The sequence below is a fragment of the Cryptomeria japonica genome, chromosome 3, assembly GCF_030272615.1.
Source record: "Cryptomeria japonica chromosome 3, Sugi_1.0, whole genome shotgun sequence".
NCBI lineage: Eukaryota > Viridiplantae > Streptophyta > Pinopsida > Cupressales > Cupressaceae > Cryptomeria > Cryptomeria japonica.
In genome coordinates this window covers 234129265-234151429 of record NC_081407.1, presented here as the reverse complement: position 1 = coordinate 234151429, position 22165 = coordinate 234129265, and the positions used below count along the sequence as shown (strand labels likewise).

The window sequence follows — 22165 nt, the reverse complement described above, 5'->3', positions numbered from 1 at the left end:
TGGTACAATGCAGAGCGTACAGCCAGTGGGGGGAACTTCGCCTGAGACTGCCCGAAGGGAGAGGCCACACAATATTTGTGCAAATGGTGCGGACCGGGAGACCACAAAGACGCCACCTGCCTGAAGTCCGACGTCAACTTGCTCAATGTCGAGGAAACCAAAGAAGAGGAAGTGCTGGCCGTAACCCGCGCCCAAGCCAGACACGCAATGTGCCTAGACCTGGAGATGGAGAAGCGAAGGGCATGGGAAGCACGGGAAGAAATTGAGAAAGAGATTCGAGAAAGGGCAAAGGCGAAGGGTACGGCGAGTACTTCCAGCCAACCGGAGGCGGAGGATGCTATACTAAATCAAATTTTAAAATTAAAACTGGAGGTGCCTGTGAAGGTACACGACCTCCTCTAGACGATGCCTCAATTACGAACGACGTTGCTGAAAAATCTCTCCCAACCACGCACCAATACCAACCACCGCATAGATGTTCTTGGGGGGTCTACAATAAACCCCATGCTGTTGGCAGTTAACATTGGAAGGAACCCGACCATTGTGGAGATGGGTATCCTTGGCACCATTCCAATCGATACCATCGTTGATGGTGGATCAGGAGTGAATGTTCTTCTAGAAGAAACCTGGTGGAATCTGGGGAAGCCGACGTTGTGGCCATCTACATTCAATCTGCTCGGAGCAGATCAGCATGGAATCAAACCCATCGGGACATTGATGGGCCAACAAGTTACCATCGGGACGCAACCCGTCATACTGGACTTCGTGGTAATCCCACTAAAGAAAAAAGGGTATGATGCGATCTTAGGGAGAGGGTGGCTGGTGGCAGCCAAGGCCACCCACAACTGAAAAAAGAACACCATTTCTATGGAGAAAGGGGGGCGGAAGTACACCATTGATCTGAAGACCCAGGTTGTTGGCGAGGAATTGGCATCATCTTCGCAATCGAAGGATGAAGGAGAAGGCGACCTGAGGAAGGAAGGACGGGGCTGCAAGGAGCCCAACAACGGAGGGATTGTCAAACTAGGAGAGTGCTTCGAGGATGAAACAGGGTCATTGAACGGGCTCTTCCACTGGCAGATGGAGGATTACGAAATGTTCCAAAGCTACAGGCTCGAAGTAGAGGAACCAACGCAAGTAACAAAGGAGGTGTACTTGCCAAAATACAGAGAATATTGGAAGGGAGACGCCCCAAACCTCGGTGACGTATATAATCCCAAGATCAATCGTGTCGGCAAGGATTGGAACCCTATGTGGAAGGCCGTAACTTTCAAAATCATTCTTCTTCTTCTTCTTCTTATGTACGGGAAGGAGACTGTGGTCCCTGTAGAATTTGTGGTTCCAGGTTTTTGGATGGTCATTGAAAATAGATTTGCCACCAACGGATCCAAATTGAAACCCGACCATGCGAAGCGCGCAGGGGACCTGAGAGGTCGGAAGGACACCCGAGAGGCCAGATGGGGACCCGAGAGGATGGAAGGGGACTCGAGAGGCCGGGCAGGCGACTTGAGAGGCACGGGACCAACACCGGAGACTCTTGGGCGAGGAAAACAGAGAAAGATGAAGGGCGATTCGAGAGACAGGGGACCCGTGCAGACGACTCTCTAGACAACTAAATTGGGAAATTGGAAAAAAAAAGAAAAAAAAAGTATGACCGTACGGGTCTGTACGACAGTTGACCGTACAGTTGGGAAAAAATATATATATATAAAAAAAAGAAGGCGCACGATGGTGGGGGCCACCGTATGGTGGACCACCGACGGTGGAACCACCGTGCTGTGGACCACCAATGGTGGGACCACCGTGCGGTGGAACCACTGAACAGTGGGACCACCGTACGATGGCAACACCGACGGTGGACCATCGGCGGTGGGCACCACCGTGCGGTGGACACCTTCGCGGGTTAAAGCCGCGCAAACTAAAAGGAAGAAATAAAAACCCCGCACGAAGAAAGACACACAGCCCACGCCCCCCCCCAAAAAAAATGGACGAAGAGAAAAAAAGGAGAGACGCACACAACAACGTAGCCATACACGCAGCCCCCGCACAAACAAAAACATAGCCGTACGGTGGAGGGGTGTTGACCGCATGGGAAGGTGGCCATACGATTGGAGGTGTCAGTGTTGTTGTTGACCGTACGGGGAGAGGTTGTAGGGCTGGGGTGCCATCGGGGACATTACAGTACACTTGTTGGAGTTGGGTGAAGGGCATTAAAGATGTCACGGTAAGTGTTGTGGTTGTCCGTACTGTGAGAAAGAAGCCTGCAGCTAAGCATTGGCAGGGAAGCCATAAGCCGTAGAGGGAGACGGATTTGGAGGTTGCGAACAAACAGAGTTTGAGGGAAGGCATTGCAAGAACGCGAAGTCATACGACACCAAAGAGTTATTCAGTTCAGTTATCAGCCTTTGGGGAGTGTGATGGAGAATTTGAGGTGTCTCATAGACTCTGTGACAGAGGGTTGTGGCCACCTCTAGGCATGAATGGTACACTTTGAGGAACTCGGAGTATGTCTCGGCTAGACGTGAGGTTGCCTTGGTGGATGCACAGAGGGCTCGGGAGGAACTGACCACCAGGTTGGAGGCAGGAGTAGCGTGAGACTTAGCTTAGCGTACCCAGAAGTTGGATGCCGAGAGGGCAGCGCAAGTGGCTATCGAGGACAAATTTTCTAGGGAGATAGTATCATTTGAGTAGCAGTTGGTGGAGGTTGAGACTGAAACGCGTGTTTTGCAGACAAGTTTGGTTTAGGCACGGGAGGACTGTGATGTCGAAGGAAGCAATAATGGTGAAATCCGCACTTGAGCATCAGATGGTAGTAGAAAAGGGTTTTCAGGCGACGACACAGCAGGTGTATAAGTTTCGGGCTCGACTGGCGTTAGCAGTTCTGTTTAATGTCATCTCTATTTTGTATTAAGTCGTCTGGAGACGACTTCTTTTCTTTTGGGGGGGCTGATGTTGGCGACAATATTGTACATGAAAATAAAACTAGTTAATTAAGTTGTAATTGTCTTGGTTAGTTGGCAATCGCGGGGTGGTAGTTGCGGTGCGACGGTTGGCGCTCGCACCCCCTCGGTACCTTTAAATACTTCCGAATGTAACTTGTGGAAAAACGATTATGAATGGAATAAGATCTCTTATACTTGTCTGATATCTATGGCGTTATCATTCTGCATTACGTGCTTTATGTTTTAAGTTATTCACCCGAGAGGGCAAACACTCTTGCTCTAAAGCAACAACTCCATCATGTCAAAATGACAAAATGCGAATTCATCACCTCATACTTTATGAGGAATACTGAATTGAAAGATCAACTCTCTACTATAGGTCACACAATAGAGAGCAAAGAGTTAACCATGCTCGCACTAAATGGTCTCCCCTCCTCATGGGAGGCATTTATTCAAGGGATATGTGCAAGATTAAAACTTCTGAAGTTTGATTGATTAAAGCAAGATTGCATTCAAGAAGAGTCTAAATTGGCTATAAGAGGCATTGGCCAAAGCTCCATAAATGAAGACATTCATGTTCTTGCCTCCCACTCCACAAAGATGAAGGGTAAGAAAGGACACTCCAAAAGAAAGAAAGATGAGGAATCAAATGGTGCTCCTACACACAAAAGAAGGAAGGACATTTCTGAAATCCAATGTTTTAGATGTGACAAATATGGTCACTATGCAATGCAATGTCCAACCAGGATTATGCCTCAAGCTTCCATTGCGGATGTTGGTGAAACTCCTCTACAAAAGGATTCAGATGGTTTCATATTTTGATTTGAAAGAGGCTATAAAGTTTTGAAGTTCTATTTCTGATGAAGAGATTAAAATTCAGGAGGAATATGCAAAGGACTTTAGTGGGGATTCTGAGATTTTGCATTTCCATTTTTAGAAAACAAATATATACATGCAGAGGTGCAACAGTTCACTTGTGAAAGTCATAGAGGCACTTGTGCTAGTAATGATAGTATCTAGGGTTCAAGGCCAAGATTGAGACAAGAGGGCTCTCGTAGTGAGAGGGAGCATATTGAAAGGGTATTTTATTCTAAATCTCAAGATGATCATATTCCTGCCTAGGGCTTGATCTTATGAGAGTAGATCCATGGTGGTTTTTGATCTAGCACTTCCAACCGTATGAGGAATATACCAATTGATGAGAGTCTCCTAAAGAAAGATGTCTTCCTTGATTGGGACCATGTGAGCAGAGGATGCTTCCATGACAGAGGGAGTAGCTAAGAGGATGTGCTTCTATTGATATCCGAGAATCTTGGTTATATTGGTTTCAGGGGATTGGACCATGTCAAGATGGTTTCTCTAATGATTAGTCAAAGGACTACGATTCATGAGATGGAGTCCCATTTATGTAGATTGGAAGGCCCTTATGTTGACTTCTAGGTCATGATATTCCTAGATAGATGAATACTTGGTGAGCTTGGAATACACCAAGAGTGATGCAAACTCCAACCTTGTATTTCATGAAAGGTCAAAGCATGTGGAGATCAAGTATCACTATGTTAGAGACATGGTGGAAAGGTATCCTATTCACTAATGTATTCTTCTTTTCAAAAGATGTTTTTAAAGTGTAAACTCTTGTGATTGCATTTCTCTTTGAAGAGACTTAAGGAGAAAGCCCTTATGTACACCCTCTTATATGGTTCATGGTGGATGTTGTGTGTGACTCCATGACAATTTTGGTTCAGTGCTTGATGAGCCCCTGTGAACATTGTTGTGAGGTGACGATCTCTCAATAGTGAACACTTGTATATATGATCATTATCGTAGGGTGATGATTTGACGATATTGATTGATCATACCATTATGATGGATATCATGGGACGTTATATCTATGGATATGTCATAATGGTTTATATCTCTAGTAGTAATATCTATGGATATGCCATAATCTTGGATATCATGAGACGTGATATCCATGGATAAGCCATAATGGTGGATATTACATAAAGAGTTATTTGTGGTGGATGCATGTGACGTTAAATCTGTGGACATGCCATGTAGTAATATCTTTAGATATACCATAATGGTGGATATCATGTGAAGTGATATCTATGGATAAGCCATAATGGTGGATATTACTTGAGGAAATTTGCATGGTCGATATCATGAGAAGTGATATCCGTGGATTAGCCATGTTAGATGATATTACTCACAGAGATGTTCATGGTGGATATTATGTGACGTAATATCCGTGGACATGCCATGAATCAATATCCTTAAATTTGCCATTAAGGTGGATATCATGAGAAATGATATCTGTAGACCTAATTGTGGGTATTGTTTATGAGATAATGGTGGATATCATGAGACTTAATGGTGGGTATTGTTTATGAGATCATGGTGGATATCATGAGACGTGATATCCGTAGATATGCCGTATCTCCTAAATATCACAATGAGGTAATCTCTCTCTCTCTCTCTCTCTCTTATAGATGAATCTATTGTGATCAGGATAAGGTGCTGTAGGATAGATGATTATCCTCTCTTGCTAAGAGGGAGTGTTAAAATAGATAGCATCAGTCTGATAAACCAAATGTCTAATTGGCCCTATGGCCTTAGACATTTGTCTTGTATTTATCCATATATCTATCCTTATTATTCTGATCACACACACACACACACACACGCATATATTTATGTAATCATTTATGTATTGATTGGTTAATATTATGATTAATATTATAATCAATATTATGAATAATTAATAACAACCTTGTGTTACTAATTACTCATAATATTAATTATATTAATTCATTATTGACTTTATCGATTTGTTGATAGCATGTATTTATCGTTTTTTGTTTAACCGATTAGATTTCTAAGAACCGACGCTATGTTTGTGGTTATATGTCGATTTACATTGCCGACGTGACTCGACATAGGAGTCACGACTCCTTGTGGAATCATGTCGGTTCCACAAGGAGTCATGACTCCTTTGTCGATCATCATCGATTATAAATTCTATGCTGTCGATGGATGAAAGACATACGATAAGCACAGATAGATACAGATCGACTTTCATCACTGGTGTCGAATATATATTGCAGATCGGCCCTCATCACTGTTGACATAGAGACAGTGTGCAGATTAACTTCTATGAGAATTGCTGTTTACACTGTATCCTGCAACAACACAGATTAATGGCAAAGTGGAAATAATAAATAAGTGCAATCAATATTATAATATACAGCAGACTATACCATTCTTAATTTTAAAAATTACCTATATACAAATCTGATCAAAATTAACAACTTATTCATGGCTTGAGCCAATTGACCATATTTGTACAACTGAGAAAGAATGAGAGTGTCAATTAGAACAATTATGATGGTGGGAAGCTGGAGAGAAAGGTGGAGCACAAACCTGTAAAGCCATCTTACACCAGTCATCTCTATGTAGTGGGTATCTAATAGGCCTTAAAAAAGGTTAAGCAATTAGTTCACTGTGGTTAAAGGGCCTGCAAATAACCCCTTTACAAAGTGAAACGAATCTCCGTAACATGAGTAAATGCATCCCCTTAAATTGGAGGCAAAACTGATATTTATTTTGGGGTACAAGACGGACACACTTGGACTGCAGGCAAACAAGATGTGTTTAGGGGTTTTCTTGTTGGCCACTTTTGACTAGAAGTAAGCTGGGTATCTCAATAAATATTGAGAGAAACGGTTGACATAGGTTTGCCAAAGTTTTATGTGGGTCAGTTAAGATTAGAATCATGAGTCATGTATTCCCAATGGTTGATTTTCTGAGTCTGATGTCTGCATTTCTGAATCTAAAAAATATATTGAGACCTGAAAGGGAGAACAGATATCTCTTGTAAGATGAGATGCTGGTTCCGAGAATGTTGGAATAATATGCAATAGTCATTAGTATCACAACTGACCTTGTTGTGGTGCTACAATATTTTAAATATGCTTCTTGATGTAAAATATCATTCGGTAATGAATGCAATTAACTCTTTCTGTGCTAGTCAGCATTACATATGTTCTTAAGGCTTACCGCAGACACTGCCTTGGCAAAGTAACTTGCTTTATATAGGGCGATGACATGTCATAAACATAGTGCACTTTTGTGGCTGTGTCAAATTGCCATATAGTAACTTGTATACATTTATTTTATACATAAGATTACACTCGTCTTAATTTAGTCTCACATTTGTAAATATCATTGACATTTTATCTGCCCCTAATATTGGCTTGTTAATGTAAATTAATGTGCTGTTGATTTTATTTTTGTCCTGGTTTCTTGTGATGGATTTATGTGTGTTATATCTGGTAAAATATCTCCATCTAGAATATTTTGTTTGAAGTTTCGTTGTAAACATGGATGTGCCTGCTATCTAAAAATATGATCTTGGTGTTTTCAAGGTCCAACAACTGATGGAATACATGCCTGGGCCTGATTTCCCAACTGGTGGAAAAATCATGGGGGACATTGGGTATGAGATGCTACCATATGTGTTTCAATATTTGCACCTATGTTTGAGATTAATTACATCTAACTTTTTTGCATGGTTGTCTACTGTTAAATGCTCATGATAAAGGATTTTAGAAGCATATAGAACAGGTCGAGGAAGCTTGATAGTAAGAGGAAAGACAAATGTTGAGCTGCTTAACAAAAAGACTAATATCTCTGCCATCATTATTACTGAGGTAGGACTATTTTTGATTGCTTTCTTGTTTTAAAATATATTTTCCATTACTGCTGTTTACAGCTAAGTTAGTAAAATACAGCAAAAGTAGTGTAGTATATAGAAGCAAAAAGTATGAAAATAATGCAGTTATGTGGTATCGTACCCCAATCTGGACATATAATTTTTTTTTTCCTTTTTTTCTTCTGCCTTTATGTCTTTTGTTTGTTTTGATGTGTTTTTTCTGTTTTTTTTTGGTTTTTGCTTGGGTTTTTGCAAGGAAATGAATGAAAATAAATAAAGAGTGCTGAAATAATAACAATTAAACCAATGCATGCACAAATGACGAGTTTTTGGTACCTTATTTGAGTCAAATTGAGCTGTTGCATATCATACAATAAAGTGCAGGTCTGATTTAATTTAATCACCAGTTGAACTTGACACTTTGGACCTGATTTCCACCATTGAAGGGATTACTCAGGGTCTGATCTGTATTTTTAGACTGATAAAAAGTCTGATCTGCTCGTTTATGACCTCTGAACCCTCATGTCCAAGCTGAGTGAGTTGCCCTTTGCTTCAAGAAAGTGCAGCTGGCTGGAAGGTGTTGAAGAATGCTGATGTATGGTGCCCAAACGGTCCAGATCTGCCCCTTGACCTGAAAATAATAATTAAACCCTGCCAATACCTTCTGTAGCAATTTGATTATGGATTCCTTCTGCTGATTTTTGTGAAATAAAATAATAAATCAGACCCTTGGGAGATCTTTCACTCTTGTATGCCCTTTGGATTGCAAGGGTGTTCATCCTTAGAATCTGCAACTTGCCCTGAATGTCAGAGTTCTCCAATTCCCAATCTTCACTTGTAAAATGATGCCAAGAAGATACTGAAATGAAAGCCCAATGTTGCTTTTTTCATCTCAAACCCTTATCGTACCTTTTTAGGTATGCACAATGATTCGATTTATTGAATTTTATTTGCCTCCAAAGCTTGGCCGAACCTCTTCATGTACCTAATGTTTATTAAACACTTTATTAAAATATTATAAATTCATTTTATATTAAAGTACTTTATTTTATTTAAATTAAACATTATAGTTAGTACTTTAATATTTTAAGTTTATTCTGAGTCCATCCATTTGACCTCGCTAACTGGAAACTGATGATACATTTGGTCCTCTTCATGTACCTAATGTTTATTAAACAATTTATTAAAATATTATAAATTCATTTTATATTAAAGTACTTTATTTTATTTAAATTAAACATTATAGTTAGTACTTTAATATTTTAAGTTTATTCTGAGTCCATCCATTTGACCTCGCTAACTGGAAACTGATGATACATTTGGTCCTCTGGTGATGACTAAAGTTAGTAGGCCAACTCCTAGTCTCCTAAAAAATATGAAACTGTCTTTGGACACCTAAAATAGCTCATCAAGCCCCCTGCAAGGCTCCACAAGCTCTGGGTGGTCAATAGTCGAATTGCCAGTCTCCTCCTTGGAAATAGGCACCCTTCCTAAAAAATTGGAGATTGACTTTGAGGTCTTGAACTGCCATGCAAACTACCCCAAAGGGCCACAAGACCCTTGAATGGGCTCCCTATCCACTATCTTAGTCTACGGGAACCCTGTTAGTAGGCCAACCCTGTTAAGAATACTGACCTAGGAAATGGGGACGTTATAAGTTACTTGCCAGTAAACACAGACCTATGGGGAGGTTAGGAGTTCCTCAACGAGCCATCGTTTCTTCGTTTAAACTAGGTTTCTTAACCCTGCAGGTATTTGAGTGTATGATTGCATAATTGAACATTTTCATGCTTCTATTGGGAGGTACTACAAATTATGGAGAAGCATGAATTTTTTCTTAAAGGGCGGTCTTTTTTTTAACGAATTTTTGTTGGTTGGTGTTACATCCATTCGCCACTCTCCCTGCTGCAGTTAGGAATGATTACAATTACTGGTGTTCGTCAGTTTATGCATCATCCATCCCAGTATTTACAAGTGTTTTGCAATGGTGTACTGGATCTTCAGATCAATCGCCTGTGAGTTTTTGTGGCTTTAGTTGTCTTTCTTGATGTGATTGCAATGACAGGATTTCCCTCTTCAAGAGGATTCTCTTGTGCTTTTCTGAAATTGTCATACATATCTGAATTTTTGATCCTTTCAATAGTTTTGAAAATTATGGAAGCTTGAAATATTTTGGAGATATATATCTTTCTTATTCTGAGGTAAAATAAATATTGATAAAGAAGACTTTTCCTGTCTGAATATTTTGTCCATCTCTTATTGACAGATCTAACATTTTGTATTTAGAAATATTGCTGATATTTTTTTTTTCATACTGCAGCTCCCTTATCAGACTAACAAGGCATCATTGGTGGAAAAAATTGCCCAGCTAGTTGATGATAAGGTATGGAGATTCTGCCCGTGAGAGTAAATTTTTTAATCTGTACTATGTACAGTATGTAGGCATCTTGAATCAGGATATTTGGCAATTAATGGATAATTAAGTATGGGTAAAGATTTGTTGCCATCACATATGAAAATCTTGAATTAATGGACTTTTATTAACAGTTTGCAAGCTACACCATATGAGTCTGGCGTCACATTAATTCTTTGTTTTCTGCAGTTATCCAAATTTTCTGTCAGTTTCATTGGTTTTTCCAGATTGACATGAACTGTGGTTTTTTGGTAGTATCTGTGCAGTTATGGATAGATCACAATATTGATTGTAGGTTTATCAATAAATGACAATTCGTTTTTATTTCCACAGGAGTTAGAAGGTATTAGTAGTATTCGAGATGAGAGTGATCGTACAGGAATGCGGGTTGTATTAGAGGTATCCTCTTCTGCAGATTTTATGAGTCTTTTTCTCCAAAGTTCAACCATAGGTTAATGACAAACAATATAATTTCTTGTATAGTGATTTTTGATGTTTTCCATGATTGATTGTATTTTTCATTGAATGTTGTCAATTGATATTACTGTTGGTTTTCCTTTTTTGCAGTTGAAAAGAGGTGTAGAACCATCTATTATCTTAAATAATCTTTATAAGAGCACGGCACTTCAATCAAGCTTTAGCTGTAACATGGTGGGGTAAGGATGGTGAAGTTTTACTTATTGTATTCAATTGTTGTATTTTTCTTATGTTACTAGAAGTATACTTTTGCCGGGCATTATAGAACTGCATGAAAGCAATTGTGACTTCTTTAACAGCAGCTGAAAAGTCTTATATAAATAATATATATTGGAAATGCTTAGGTACATAAGTTCATAAATATCCTGAATCATAGTTCAGACATCAACATCAATGTGGCGGCAAACAGTCCACTTAGTGATTAGTTCTCTATATGTCTATTACATTCTTGATTGAAGAAGAAAGCATATGCCTAAGAGACAGCTTGAAACTGTCCATTTTAGCACTCTTTATTTTGGTAGTTTCATTTTATATATGACAAGAAGTTTGTTTCATTTAGTTTATAATTTCACTTAGTCGTCTATGTATGGAAGCTCTTTTAGTTTGTGTACTTTTAAATTCTATGCACAAAATTGCTTGAGATTCGCATCCATTTTCTTGCATTTTATGTTGATGTCTTGTCTCAATTTGTTGTTCTTGTAGAATTCTGGGTGGACGTCCTAAACTGATGGGATTAAAAGATATGCTTGAGGTATATGTGTATACTTTATGATCTTGCATATTATAACTGGTAGGATGTCAATTATGTTCTTGCATATTATAACAAGTATATGTGTATAGTTTATGTTCTTGCATATTATAACTTGATTCCAAGTATGCAAGAATATGGCGATGTATGATAGAACGATTATGTCCTGTACATTAATGTCAGCTGGATTTGTGGGCTAGAAATCACTAGTTTAATTCTTGAAAACATCCCTTCGTATTCCCAAGTTCATAAATTCTTGAAAACACCGCTTAATATTCCCAAATTTATTGAATGCATTTTCATTTCATTTGAGTAAGGCCTGTTATGATAAACTGTATGGTTTGCTAGTGTAGAAATATATTTCCGAGATGTTTGCTTGTGGAAATATCTTAGACCATCGTGAAAATTGAATTTGCTAGTAATTAAGTTGATGGTTGTATTGTTCAGGGATTTATAATTTTTTAATTTTTGAGTTTTTGTCATTTGGAATCTTTCTGAATAACTTTACAAGTTATCAGAGGGATAATGCAGTGCCGTGTTGACATTTTCATTTCATGTTGTCAAAAGTTAAAGTCATTTTTGACTAAATTCATGGTTGATATGGTATTTTAAGGCTGAAATGATTTAAGAAGATTTTATGTATTTCTCTTGTATGATATAAGAATATTTATTGAAAGAAAGGGCACAAATAAATTTCTTGTTTTATGCTGTATGCTTTTGAGATGCAGTGGTTGATTATATAATTAACTATTGTGTGACATAAGCCCTTCATTAATGTTAATTTTTATTACAATTGGAAGAGAAGTTGTTTTTGAAGCATTTTAATTTACACTTTTTAGTGGCACACAAAACAGAACAGCCTCTGAGGATAAACCTCTTGTTTAATTGGAAGGTGAAGCTCCATTTTATGAAAAGTAAGTGAAATGACATTTCAGTCGAACAGTTTAAAGAAGATCTAGAACTAGTGGGGGTTTCAATGTTTGAAAAACACAAACTAAAATAAAACTTGTCTTTTTGTTCTTAGGGCTAGAACACAAGTGGAATCAGCTCTACTGTACTAGACAATGGGTTTTCTGTTTTCTATTATCACATAAACAATTAGCAAATGCTTATGCCCTTTGGCTGAACGTAGAAACTAAAAGGTACAAATCCGTACAAATAATGAACTGACTAAATACAAGTACACAAACACGTTGACAAGTTGAACTTGGAATTGCATACAAATCCACAATAGAAACCTTATAAAATCACTAAAGCAATTTCATCTATCTAAGTACACACGAGATATCACTAGGAAAGGAGGCATAAAATTAGCATTCTGTGAATATTTAAGTTGCAAAATCACTTATAAGTTTTGAAGGGTTTGTATGAAAAATGAAAAACCTAACTGGAAATTTTACTCTATGAATAGCTTGCTTTTGTGGAGAAGAAGCTTACAATACAATTTTTGTAGAAAAATTCCAAATTCTAATTTAACAAATCTTCAAAATTACGAAATCAATAAAAAATAGAAACTAGGTTGATTCTGGGTATGCAAACTTTTGAATTCAAAATTTGAAACAATGTGCTTGTGAGTTTAGGTAGTTTATCCTTTTTATTGTTAGAAGTTTTTCAGATTTGTGTCTAACCAACTTGGGGTTATTCTTATGCATTTTCATGAATGATTTCAGGTGCACGTGTGATTTTCAATGGCTTTTTAACTTGATTTTTAGCATTTAAATTTGGACCTTTTAGTGTGACATAAAACATAAAGTATTTGTGGTACAATTGCTCTTCAAATTAGAAGAGGAATTTCCCTATAACCAAAAACTAGGAAATACAAATTTGTAGTTTACATATTTACAATGATTTTTGAGGTGTTTCCTGCTCATGCAGAATAAAATGTAGATGCATGTCTCTTTTGTTTCGCCTAGAGAAAAAAGTGAAGACACTCTTTCAATAATTTTGCAACGCATTGTATGATTATTGACTTAGAAAAGGAAAAATCCTACATCTACACGCTTATGCCATTCAGTTAAAAACATAGATTGAATAGGATAAAAACACATGGAGTTGAATAGGATTGTTGACGGGAATAATCATTATGTTATGTTGTTATATTATGTTTATGTTGTCGTCGGTAATAATGAGTTATGGCGGTCAGTTAGTTAGCCGACGGATAGGTAGTTGGAGTCGCGACGGTTGTGTCGTACCCCTTCGGGTATTATATATTGTGTACCTTTTCTTCGAAGTAGGATCATGTTAGTCGTGTCAGATGTAATGTTATAAGCACTTATTGTACATGGACTGTGGAATTAATACAGAGGCTGGTTATTTAATATATTTCCATTATGTTCTGTGCATTTACTTTCTGCATTTAACCGTTTACTCGAGAGGGCAAACATTTGGCGCTGCTGCCTAGACAAACTCGGGAACGGAAGACATGGATGGCGCACAGACACAATGGGCCTACTCGTTGGTGAAGTAAACCTGGAGGCCGACGACGCGCGGACAAGACACGGCAACGCTACGAAGAGAACAACCGACGGGAAATGGAACGAGATGGCGCCAAGCCAGGAGGAAATTGAACCTTTGACTTATGCCCAATAGATTAAATAAGGACAAAAATAAAAAGATATAGAGTGACGAATGGGAAGTGGCACAAACCGCATTGAATCTCAGACAGCAGATAGAACGAAGGCGTAGGCTAAGGCAGCTTGCCGAGGGACGACCGGCCGAGGGGTTGCCCGAAGGGAACCCAGGAGGTGTCACGGAGGTTGCGGAGGCAGAGATAGACGGAGAGAACTACACTGTCTACACTGTTGTAGGGTTGCCAGAAGGAGTCACGGAGGGTGCTGAAGGAGAACTCTACAGTTCGCCAGAATACCACCGTAGGGTAAGAAGCCGCGAAGAGTTGGTGGAACAAACAAGGCGAAGTCTAAACCTGATCGACGCTACCAGAGACTTGCTAAAGAATTTGTCCATTTCAGAGGACAACCGGAGGGAGACAACCAGCCGGAGGGAGACACCGAAAGGTGACGGTACGGCCGAAGGTGCCGAGGGAGCACAAGGGTACCGTACGGGAGGCAATTTGTTTGGTTCGATGCCAACAACTTTTTCCGGAGGACCCACGAGTGGAGGTTCAGTTGCAGGAGGCGGAGGATCGCCGGGTACAAGCACACAAGGAATTAGAGGAGCGAGACCCAGCGGTGGGATGGCGAGTAAACAAAAATTGCCAAAGTTCACAGGGGAGGGCAAGGAAGACCCCTTACGGCACTGGCGTACATGTGAAACCATTTGGTCCGCCAACGGAGTAACAGACCAGGATGACTGGGTACAACAGTTCCCAGCCACGTTACGAGGAGTTGCCATAGATTGGTACTCCGATGTGGACAAGCAAAAAGTGGCCACGTGGGCCAATCTACAGAAGGAATTCACGAGGGAGTTTCGGTTGCTCCGTGATGACAATGAAATTGTAACGGAGATATACAGTACCAAACAAGGTACCAGGGAGACAGTACGGGCATATAGTTGGAGGCTGAAAGAACTCTTGGGTAAAATGGAAAGCCAACCCGCAGATGGATTGAAGAAACGATGGTTCGTTGAAGGGTTGAAATCCTCCCTACGGAGGAAGATGAAAATTGTACCCCCGACGTCATATGACGACGCTTATAATAGGGCGATGGACCTGGAGAGCGAACACAAAACATCAAAGAAGAAGAAAAGTAATAAATCCTCATCCGAGGACGATGACTCTTCACAGGAAAGCAGCAGTGACGACGAGGCTGGCAAACGGGTGCAAGCGCTCCAGAAAGACATGGAGCGAATGAGAAAGGAATTCAAAATAATGAGAAGCACTAGTCGGAACGAAGGGGACATATGGTGCACTGAGTGCAAAGAGGAAGGGCACACAAAGGGTACTTGCCAAAAGAAGGCATTCTGTGAGATTTGCCAAGTGATGGGACACTCCACCAAGGAGTGCCCGTACAACATGAAAACCCGAGGTACGCAAATGAGCCAGGTGTTGTTCACGGAGCAGGCCACAACATCCGCACCAGAGGGTACCGGCCAACATACTAACACAACGGCATCATCTGGAGGATACCGGGACAATAGACGCGGCGGTGGAAGGAATAGCAACAATAACAATAACGGAAGCCATCTCCAGTATGATGCCAAGGGCCGGCATATTATCCAATGTAGGGCCTGTAATCAATGGGGGCACTTCGCCCGTGATTGCACGAAGGAAGCCACCCCTCAGCACCTCTGCCGTTGGTGTGGGCCAGGCGACCATGAGGACGCAAATTGCCCGCAGGCAGGGGTTAATCTCCTCAACATTGAGAAGGCTGAGAAGACTGGTGAGAAAGAAGTATTGGCGATCACCCGCGCCCAGACGAAAAAAGCCACTTATCCCAACCCCCATACGGAGAAGGAGAGATTAAGGGAGGCAAACGCCAATATTGAATGTGAGATGACGACCGAACGACGGGACAACGAGGTGGCGAGTACATCATCCTGTACGGAAGCGGAAAATAACATCATTGGGCAAATCTTGCAGATAGAGGTGCCGATAAAGGTAAAAGACCTTCTTGACTCTATGCCACAATTGAGGACTGCCATCCTCACCAATGTGCAAAGCATCGCAGCGTTGAGTGCACCACAGGTACGGGTTCCCGCCACCGCATCGTCGAGTGCACCACAGGTAGGGGTTCCCGCCACCGCTTCGAAGAGTACACCACAAGTGGAGGTTTCCGTCAGCCCTTTGACTGACGCGATGTTACTAGCCGTGAGCAGTGGTAGACACCCAGCTGTGGTAGAAATGGGTATCCGTGGGACCATTCTGAAGGACACCATTGTGGATGGTGGATCTGGGGTGAATGTACTACCAGAAGAAACATGGAAGCGGCTGGGGAAGCCCACCCTTTGGCCACCCACATTCAACCTGGTGGGAGCGGACCAACACGGCATTAAGCCACTCGGCCTGTTGATGGCCCAACAAGTGACAATTGGTACGCAACCATTCTTGTTAGATTTCGTGGTCATTCCCTCGAAGAAGAAAGGCTATGACGCCATCCTGGGGAGAGTGTGGTTGATCAACGCGAGGGTAAACCACAACTGGAAGAAAAATACACTTTCCATGGAGAAGGGAGGGCGGAAATATACCATTGACCTACACACCCAAGATGTTGGCGAAGAGCTCGCCTCTTCCGACTCGGACTCAGAGGACTCTAATAAAGGGGAAGGGGGTCCCGATGAAAGCAAGGGCAAGAACGCGATAGAGCCGAACAGTGAAGGGGTGTGCTAGAATTGGAGGGATGTTCTGAAGATGAGGTATGCTCGACTAACGGGCTCTTCCACTGACAAATGGAGGATTACAAAATGTTCCAAAGCTATAGGCTCGAAGTAGAAGAACCAGAGCAACCAACAGAGGTGTACCTGCCGGAATACAAAGAATATTGGAAGGGAGACGCCCCGAACCCTGGTGACGTAAATAATCCGAAGAGTGTCGGCATCGATTGGAACCCTGTGTGGAAGGCCGCAGCCTTCAAAATCTTTATTATCCTTCTTCTTCTTATGTACGGGAAGGAGGTCATGGTCCCTGTAGAATTTGTGGTTCCAGGTCTTTCAATGACCATTGAAAATAGATTGGCCACCAACAGGTACAAATTGAAACCCTACCACGCGAAGCGCGCAGGGGACCCGAGAGGCCAGACAGACACTCGAGAGCCCGGAGGGGGACTCGAGAGGATGGAAGGGGACCTAAGAGGCCGAGCAAGCAACTCGAGAGGCACGGGACAAAAGCAGGAGAATTTTGGGCGCGAAAAACCGAGAAGGATGAAGGGCGATCCCAGAGACAGGGGACCCGAGCCGAAGACTCTCTAGACAACTTTAAAAAAAAAAAAAAAAAAAAAAAAAAAAAGAGGAAAAATCGCACTGTCGTACGACAGCGACCGTACGGTCGGAAAAAAAGGGAAAATGGTCACCGTGCGGTGGAATTACCGATGGTGACACCACCGTGCGGTGGAACCACCGACGGTGGCACCACCGTGCGGTGGAATCACCGACGGTGACACCATCGTACGGTGGCACCACCGTGCGGTGAGAGCCACTGAAGGCCGCAAGGATATAAAACGCCCCACACCGAGGAAAGGAAGAAGACACCACGCCGCCCACTGTCGAGGAAAGGAAGAAGCCACCACACCGCACAACCGACCTTGGCAATAAAACCCCGCGGAGGAAGAAGACACCGAACACGGCCGAAAGCACATCACCGCGCAGCCAGGGAAAGGGACGCACCTCACGGCCCGATCAATACACATAGCCCACGAGCTATCGTAGGGAGTGAAGCGGACGGATGGGGTCAAGGGTTCTTACAGATTGATCCGCTGCTTAGGGAGAGCGGGATTTCGCACCATTCCACACAGCCACGTAAGGGCAAAACGACCGCCACAGGTAGACCAAGCAGTCGCACGATTGGAGGTGCCAGTGCTGTTGTTGACCGTACAGGGAGGTTGTATGGCCGGGGTGCCATCGGGGACATTACAGTGCCTAAAAAAAAAAAACGACGATGACCAGATTTAAAATAATTTGCTGGAGTTTGAAGCCAGGACACTGGAAATTCAGAGTAGAAAAGAAGGGTTTTTGGCATCTTAAAATATCACAGAAATGCAGTGCGCCATGGACTTTCGTGGGGTTCTGAAGGACCCCGCGAGGGGCGTTGCCCCTCGATCCCGTTGGGGGCATTGCCCCCAGACCCCCAGTTTATTTTGAGCTACAGAAGACCACGGGAAGTGTTGTGGTTGTTTGTCTTGTGAGAAAGAAGCTTGCAGCTAAGCATTGGCGGGGAAGCTATAAGCCGTAGAGGGAGACGGATTTGGAGGTTGGGAACAAACAGAGTTTGAGGGAAGGCATTGGAGGTCCGCACAGTTGTATGACACCAGGGAGTTATTCAGTTTAGTTTTTAGCCTTTGGGGAGTGTGATGGAGGATTTGAGGTGTCTCCTAGTATTTGTGCCAACGGATTGTGGCCACCTCCAGGCATGACTGGTACGCTTTGAGGAACTCGGAGTATGTCTCGGTTGGACGTGAGGTTGCCGTGATGGATGCCCAGAGGGCTCGGGAGGAGCTGACCACCAAGTTGGAGGCACTAGTCGCGTGAGACTTAGTTCAGCGTACCCAGGAGTTGGATGCCGGGAGAGCAGCACGGGTGGCTATCGAGGACAAATTGGCTAGGGAGACAATATCAATTGAGTAACAGTTGGTGGAAGCTGAGACTGAAAAACGTGTTTTGCAGACAAGTTTGGGTTAGGCACATGAGGACTGTGATGGCAACGGAAGCAATATTGGTGAAATCCGCACTTGAGCATCGGATGGTAGTAGAAAAGGGTTTTTCAGGCGAGGACGCAAGAAGTGTATAAGCTCCGGGCCCGACTGGCGTTAGTCGTTCCTGCCGTTCACCTCTATTTTATATTAAGTCGTCAGAGTCGACTTCTTTTCTTGGGGGGGATGATGTTGACGGGAATAATCATTATGTTATGTTGTTATATTATGTTTATGTTGTCGTCGGTAATAATGAGTTACGGCGGTCAGTTAGTTAGCCGACGGATAGGTGGTTGGAGTCGTGACGGTTGTGTCGTACCCCTTCGGGTATTATATATTGTGTACCTTTTCTTCGAAGTAGGATCATGTTAGTCGTGTCAGATGTAATGTTATAAGTACTTATTGTACATGGACTGTGGAATTAATATAGAGGCTGGTTATTTAATATATTTCCATTATGTTCTGTGCATTTACTTTCTGCATTTAACCGTTTACCCGAGAGGGAAACAAGGATAACATATAAATATGAAAATTATGGTATTATTAAATGTAGGAATTGGTACCAAGCCATGAGCTACACCATCAAGCCCATTTCCAATATAAAGCTTGCAGACTTGGAAAAATGTTTCAACCCTCAGCATTTATAGGTAAGGTAGTGATAATAAATCTCTTGGAGTAAATAACAAAGTCACAATAATACTGGATACTACTGAATGAACTACAGCTCGAGCAATATGTTGGCAAGATAGTTGGCCTTTTTTAAAACGAAGTTATAAATGGCACTTATTTTTATTATTTACAAAACTACATAAAAATAAATGAAAGATGTTGATTGGACTTGTACTTGGTAATGATTGCTTGAGCCTTCCATAATGTGCAAGCCTAATTACAAATTATCTTGTCCAGTATCACAATTATATCTTACTGCTCACAATGTTTGCATGATGAGATAAATGTTTTGTTGGAGTTGATTCCTCAGCCCTACAACTCCCAAGGATCATCTACAATCAAACATGTTCCACACAAAGAGAAAAAAACCGAAGCTTTGGAGGCTAGGAGCTATAGATCCAAAAAGCATGAATTATTATGAGCGCAACCTCACAATTAAGTGAAACGATAAAAAATCTTCATAAAAGAAAAAAACAAAACAAAAAAAATAGCAACCCTAGAGGATATCCTAGGTGAGGATAAAAATAAATCATGACATGTGTTGTAATGTCTGTTTTTTGGATCTTTTTGATTTTGCAATTTATTGATCCAAATACGCTTACAGTTATTACTATGTAAGGTTTATATCAGAATAACTTAAAGTGAAGGTTATGAATGAGATGAGAACATGAATTGCCCTAATTAATGATAATATAATCCTCCTTATTTGATGTAAATTTCAATATGCTGATGCAAAAGAAGTTTTGTTATTCTCATTTAGATTCTAGCATACAATAGGTCTGATAGTTATATATGTCGAATGTACTGTCATTGGTGTGCTTTAGCTTGTCGAAATCAATATAAAAATATAACTTGTGATCTCACAGTGATAAGATCACTGTTCCTGAAAGATTTCTTTGTAATAATGTGATGAAGCAATAATGGTTCTGATCTAAAGAATTAAGTCCTAATTTCTGATTACTTTTCCTGATATATCCCCTGTGGTCGTGCAATCTTCTTGACGCTGTCTCTGTCTATGTCATTCTTGTGCATGCGTTCTTTACCTTGTGAGGTAGTGGATGACCTTCCTCTTCAATCGGCTGTCTAGTGCTCCTTGAGCGCTTCAAAATATGAAGTAAACTATAAAAATCAAATCGTCTGCCCTCTCCTTTTGATTTTCAAAAATCATTTACATCTCCTAATTTCTCTCAAGGGACACCTGCCTTAGCATAAGTAGTCACCACCTTGGAAGTAAATTATACCTCTTCATAATGAATCGCACCTCTTTGCTTAATAAAATCACACCTTTTTGATGAAATCTTATTAATCATTATTTACCATTGGATGTCTCTTATTTGAATCACACCTTAACAATAGTTATTGTAAATTGCAGTTGTTCTTGGATAATGAATCATTGCTTATTAACTATGAATTGTTTTGTCTTGTTAATGTAAATCCCATATTATTAACCACCTTATCGGATCAGGCTTTATTTGCTGACTTGTCAATTACTGCTGCAAACAGTAATGCCGTTCCTTTGTTGTGCCTCAAGATGTTGACTATTTTTTGTTTCAATATCACTGCATCATGTTGTTGTCGCTATCATATATCAGATATCATGTAATTATTGTCATATATCACAGGTTTATTCACTGCTCCTTATTCACATCATTGTCATAATCATTGGATCGCTGATCATTGTTATTTCATTCTTCATGGATCGTGCCTTCTTTGTCATACCAAATATCAATTGGTGTTTGGGAGCAAACCTGTTTCTTCTCTATCTTGAATTGAGCAATCTTTGCTAAGTTAAATGCTGAGTAGATGATATTGTATCTGATTAGTGCACCATTGGTGTTTGTTTTTATTACTGTCTTTGTATTGGATTTGTTCATATATTGTATGCTATGATCATTCATAATGATAATACAAGGAGCTTTCTCACAGCATAATTGTTTGCTGCATATCAAAACTACTTAATGAAGGCTGGTAAACATCCCTTCATTTATTATTGTTGCTTAATCCAATTATTGTTTCTTTTACTGTATTGAATTTGTCCTAGGCCTGCCACACCTGGACCATACATGGTTCCTTTTGCTTGTTTGATTTTAGGGATTGGATAGGGACATTACATGTGTCATCATCACATGACTTGTGACAAAAAAAAGCACCTGACCTAAGTAAGATCTAGTAGCTTGTCTGAAAATGGACTGAAGTAATTAAATAATAAATTATGTAAAAACCATTTTAGTCCACCACGTTCTAACATAGCCTCCACTAAGCTATAAATAGCAAATTCTGGACATGCTCCTGCTTTCGAAAATGATGATGAGCTATTTTTAGCATGAGGTAAAAATAGACATTTTTGAAAGGTGGTTTTGGATGATTTTGATAAGACATTCATGCTAGTCCACTATGCAAACTCCTTAAAACACTTTAAAATTTTGACAAGCAATTGATGCTTTGATATTTGTGTCTGAACGTTCCGTTTTGATTTCTTAGCATCACGCCATCTGAGATTTAGTTCTTTGGGTCACTTGAATGATGTCCTCTATCTTACCTTAATTTGGTCCTGTAGATAATTGATGGAATTACTAAGCACTGCTACTTTTAATTTCAGTTTGAAAAATTTCTTACATATGATAAAACCATGTATAAACAAACACTACTTCTGTTATGAATCCTGCCCTGTATCCCCCTATATAACATTGTATCTAGCTACTAGATAAGTTGCCGCTACTGGGTGTTCAACTTATATTTACTTGTCTTTTTCTATTGTAAATTTTATTAAGTTTTTTAGCACCATCACTCTTTACAAATCATTAATTTTGGAAGGGCTCTAGGGGCAAAGTAAATACGGCATCTTGGGGACATACAACATGAGAAATGGAAACTTTAAATGAAAATAAGTATTTCGAAACCCTA

General features: G+C 40.7%; 1 protein-coding gene across 2 annotated transcripts in view; it reads left to right on the top strand.

Moving 5' to 3' along the window:
* The window catches only part of LOC131067226 (DNA gyrase subunit A, chloroplastic/mitochondrial), a 225220-nt gene that overhangs the window by 76814 nt on the left and 126241 nt on the right, over positions 1–22165 (top strand). For both annotated transcript variants that reach the window (XM_059218196.1, XM_058002183.2), the window contains exons 8-13: positions 7370–7440; positions 7546–7654; positions 9977–10039; positions 10403–10468; positions 10637–10725; positions 11249–11297. In XM_059218196.1, the coding sequence (XP_059074179.1) occupies positions 7370–7440; positions 7546–7654; positions 9977–10039; positions 10403–10468; positions 10637–10725; positions 11249–11297 (447 nt within the window). The remainder of the gene's footprint in view (positions 1–7369; positions 7441–7545; positions 7655–9976; positions 10040–10402; positions 10469–10636; positions 10726–11248; positions 11298–22165) is intronic.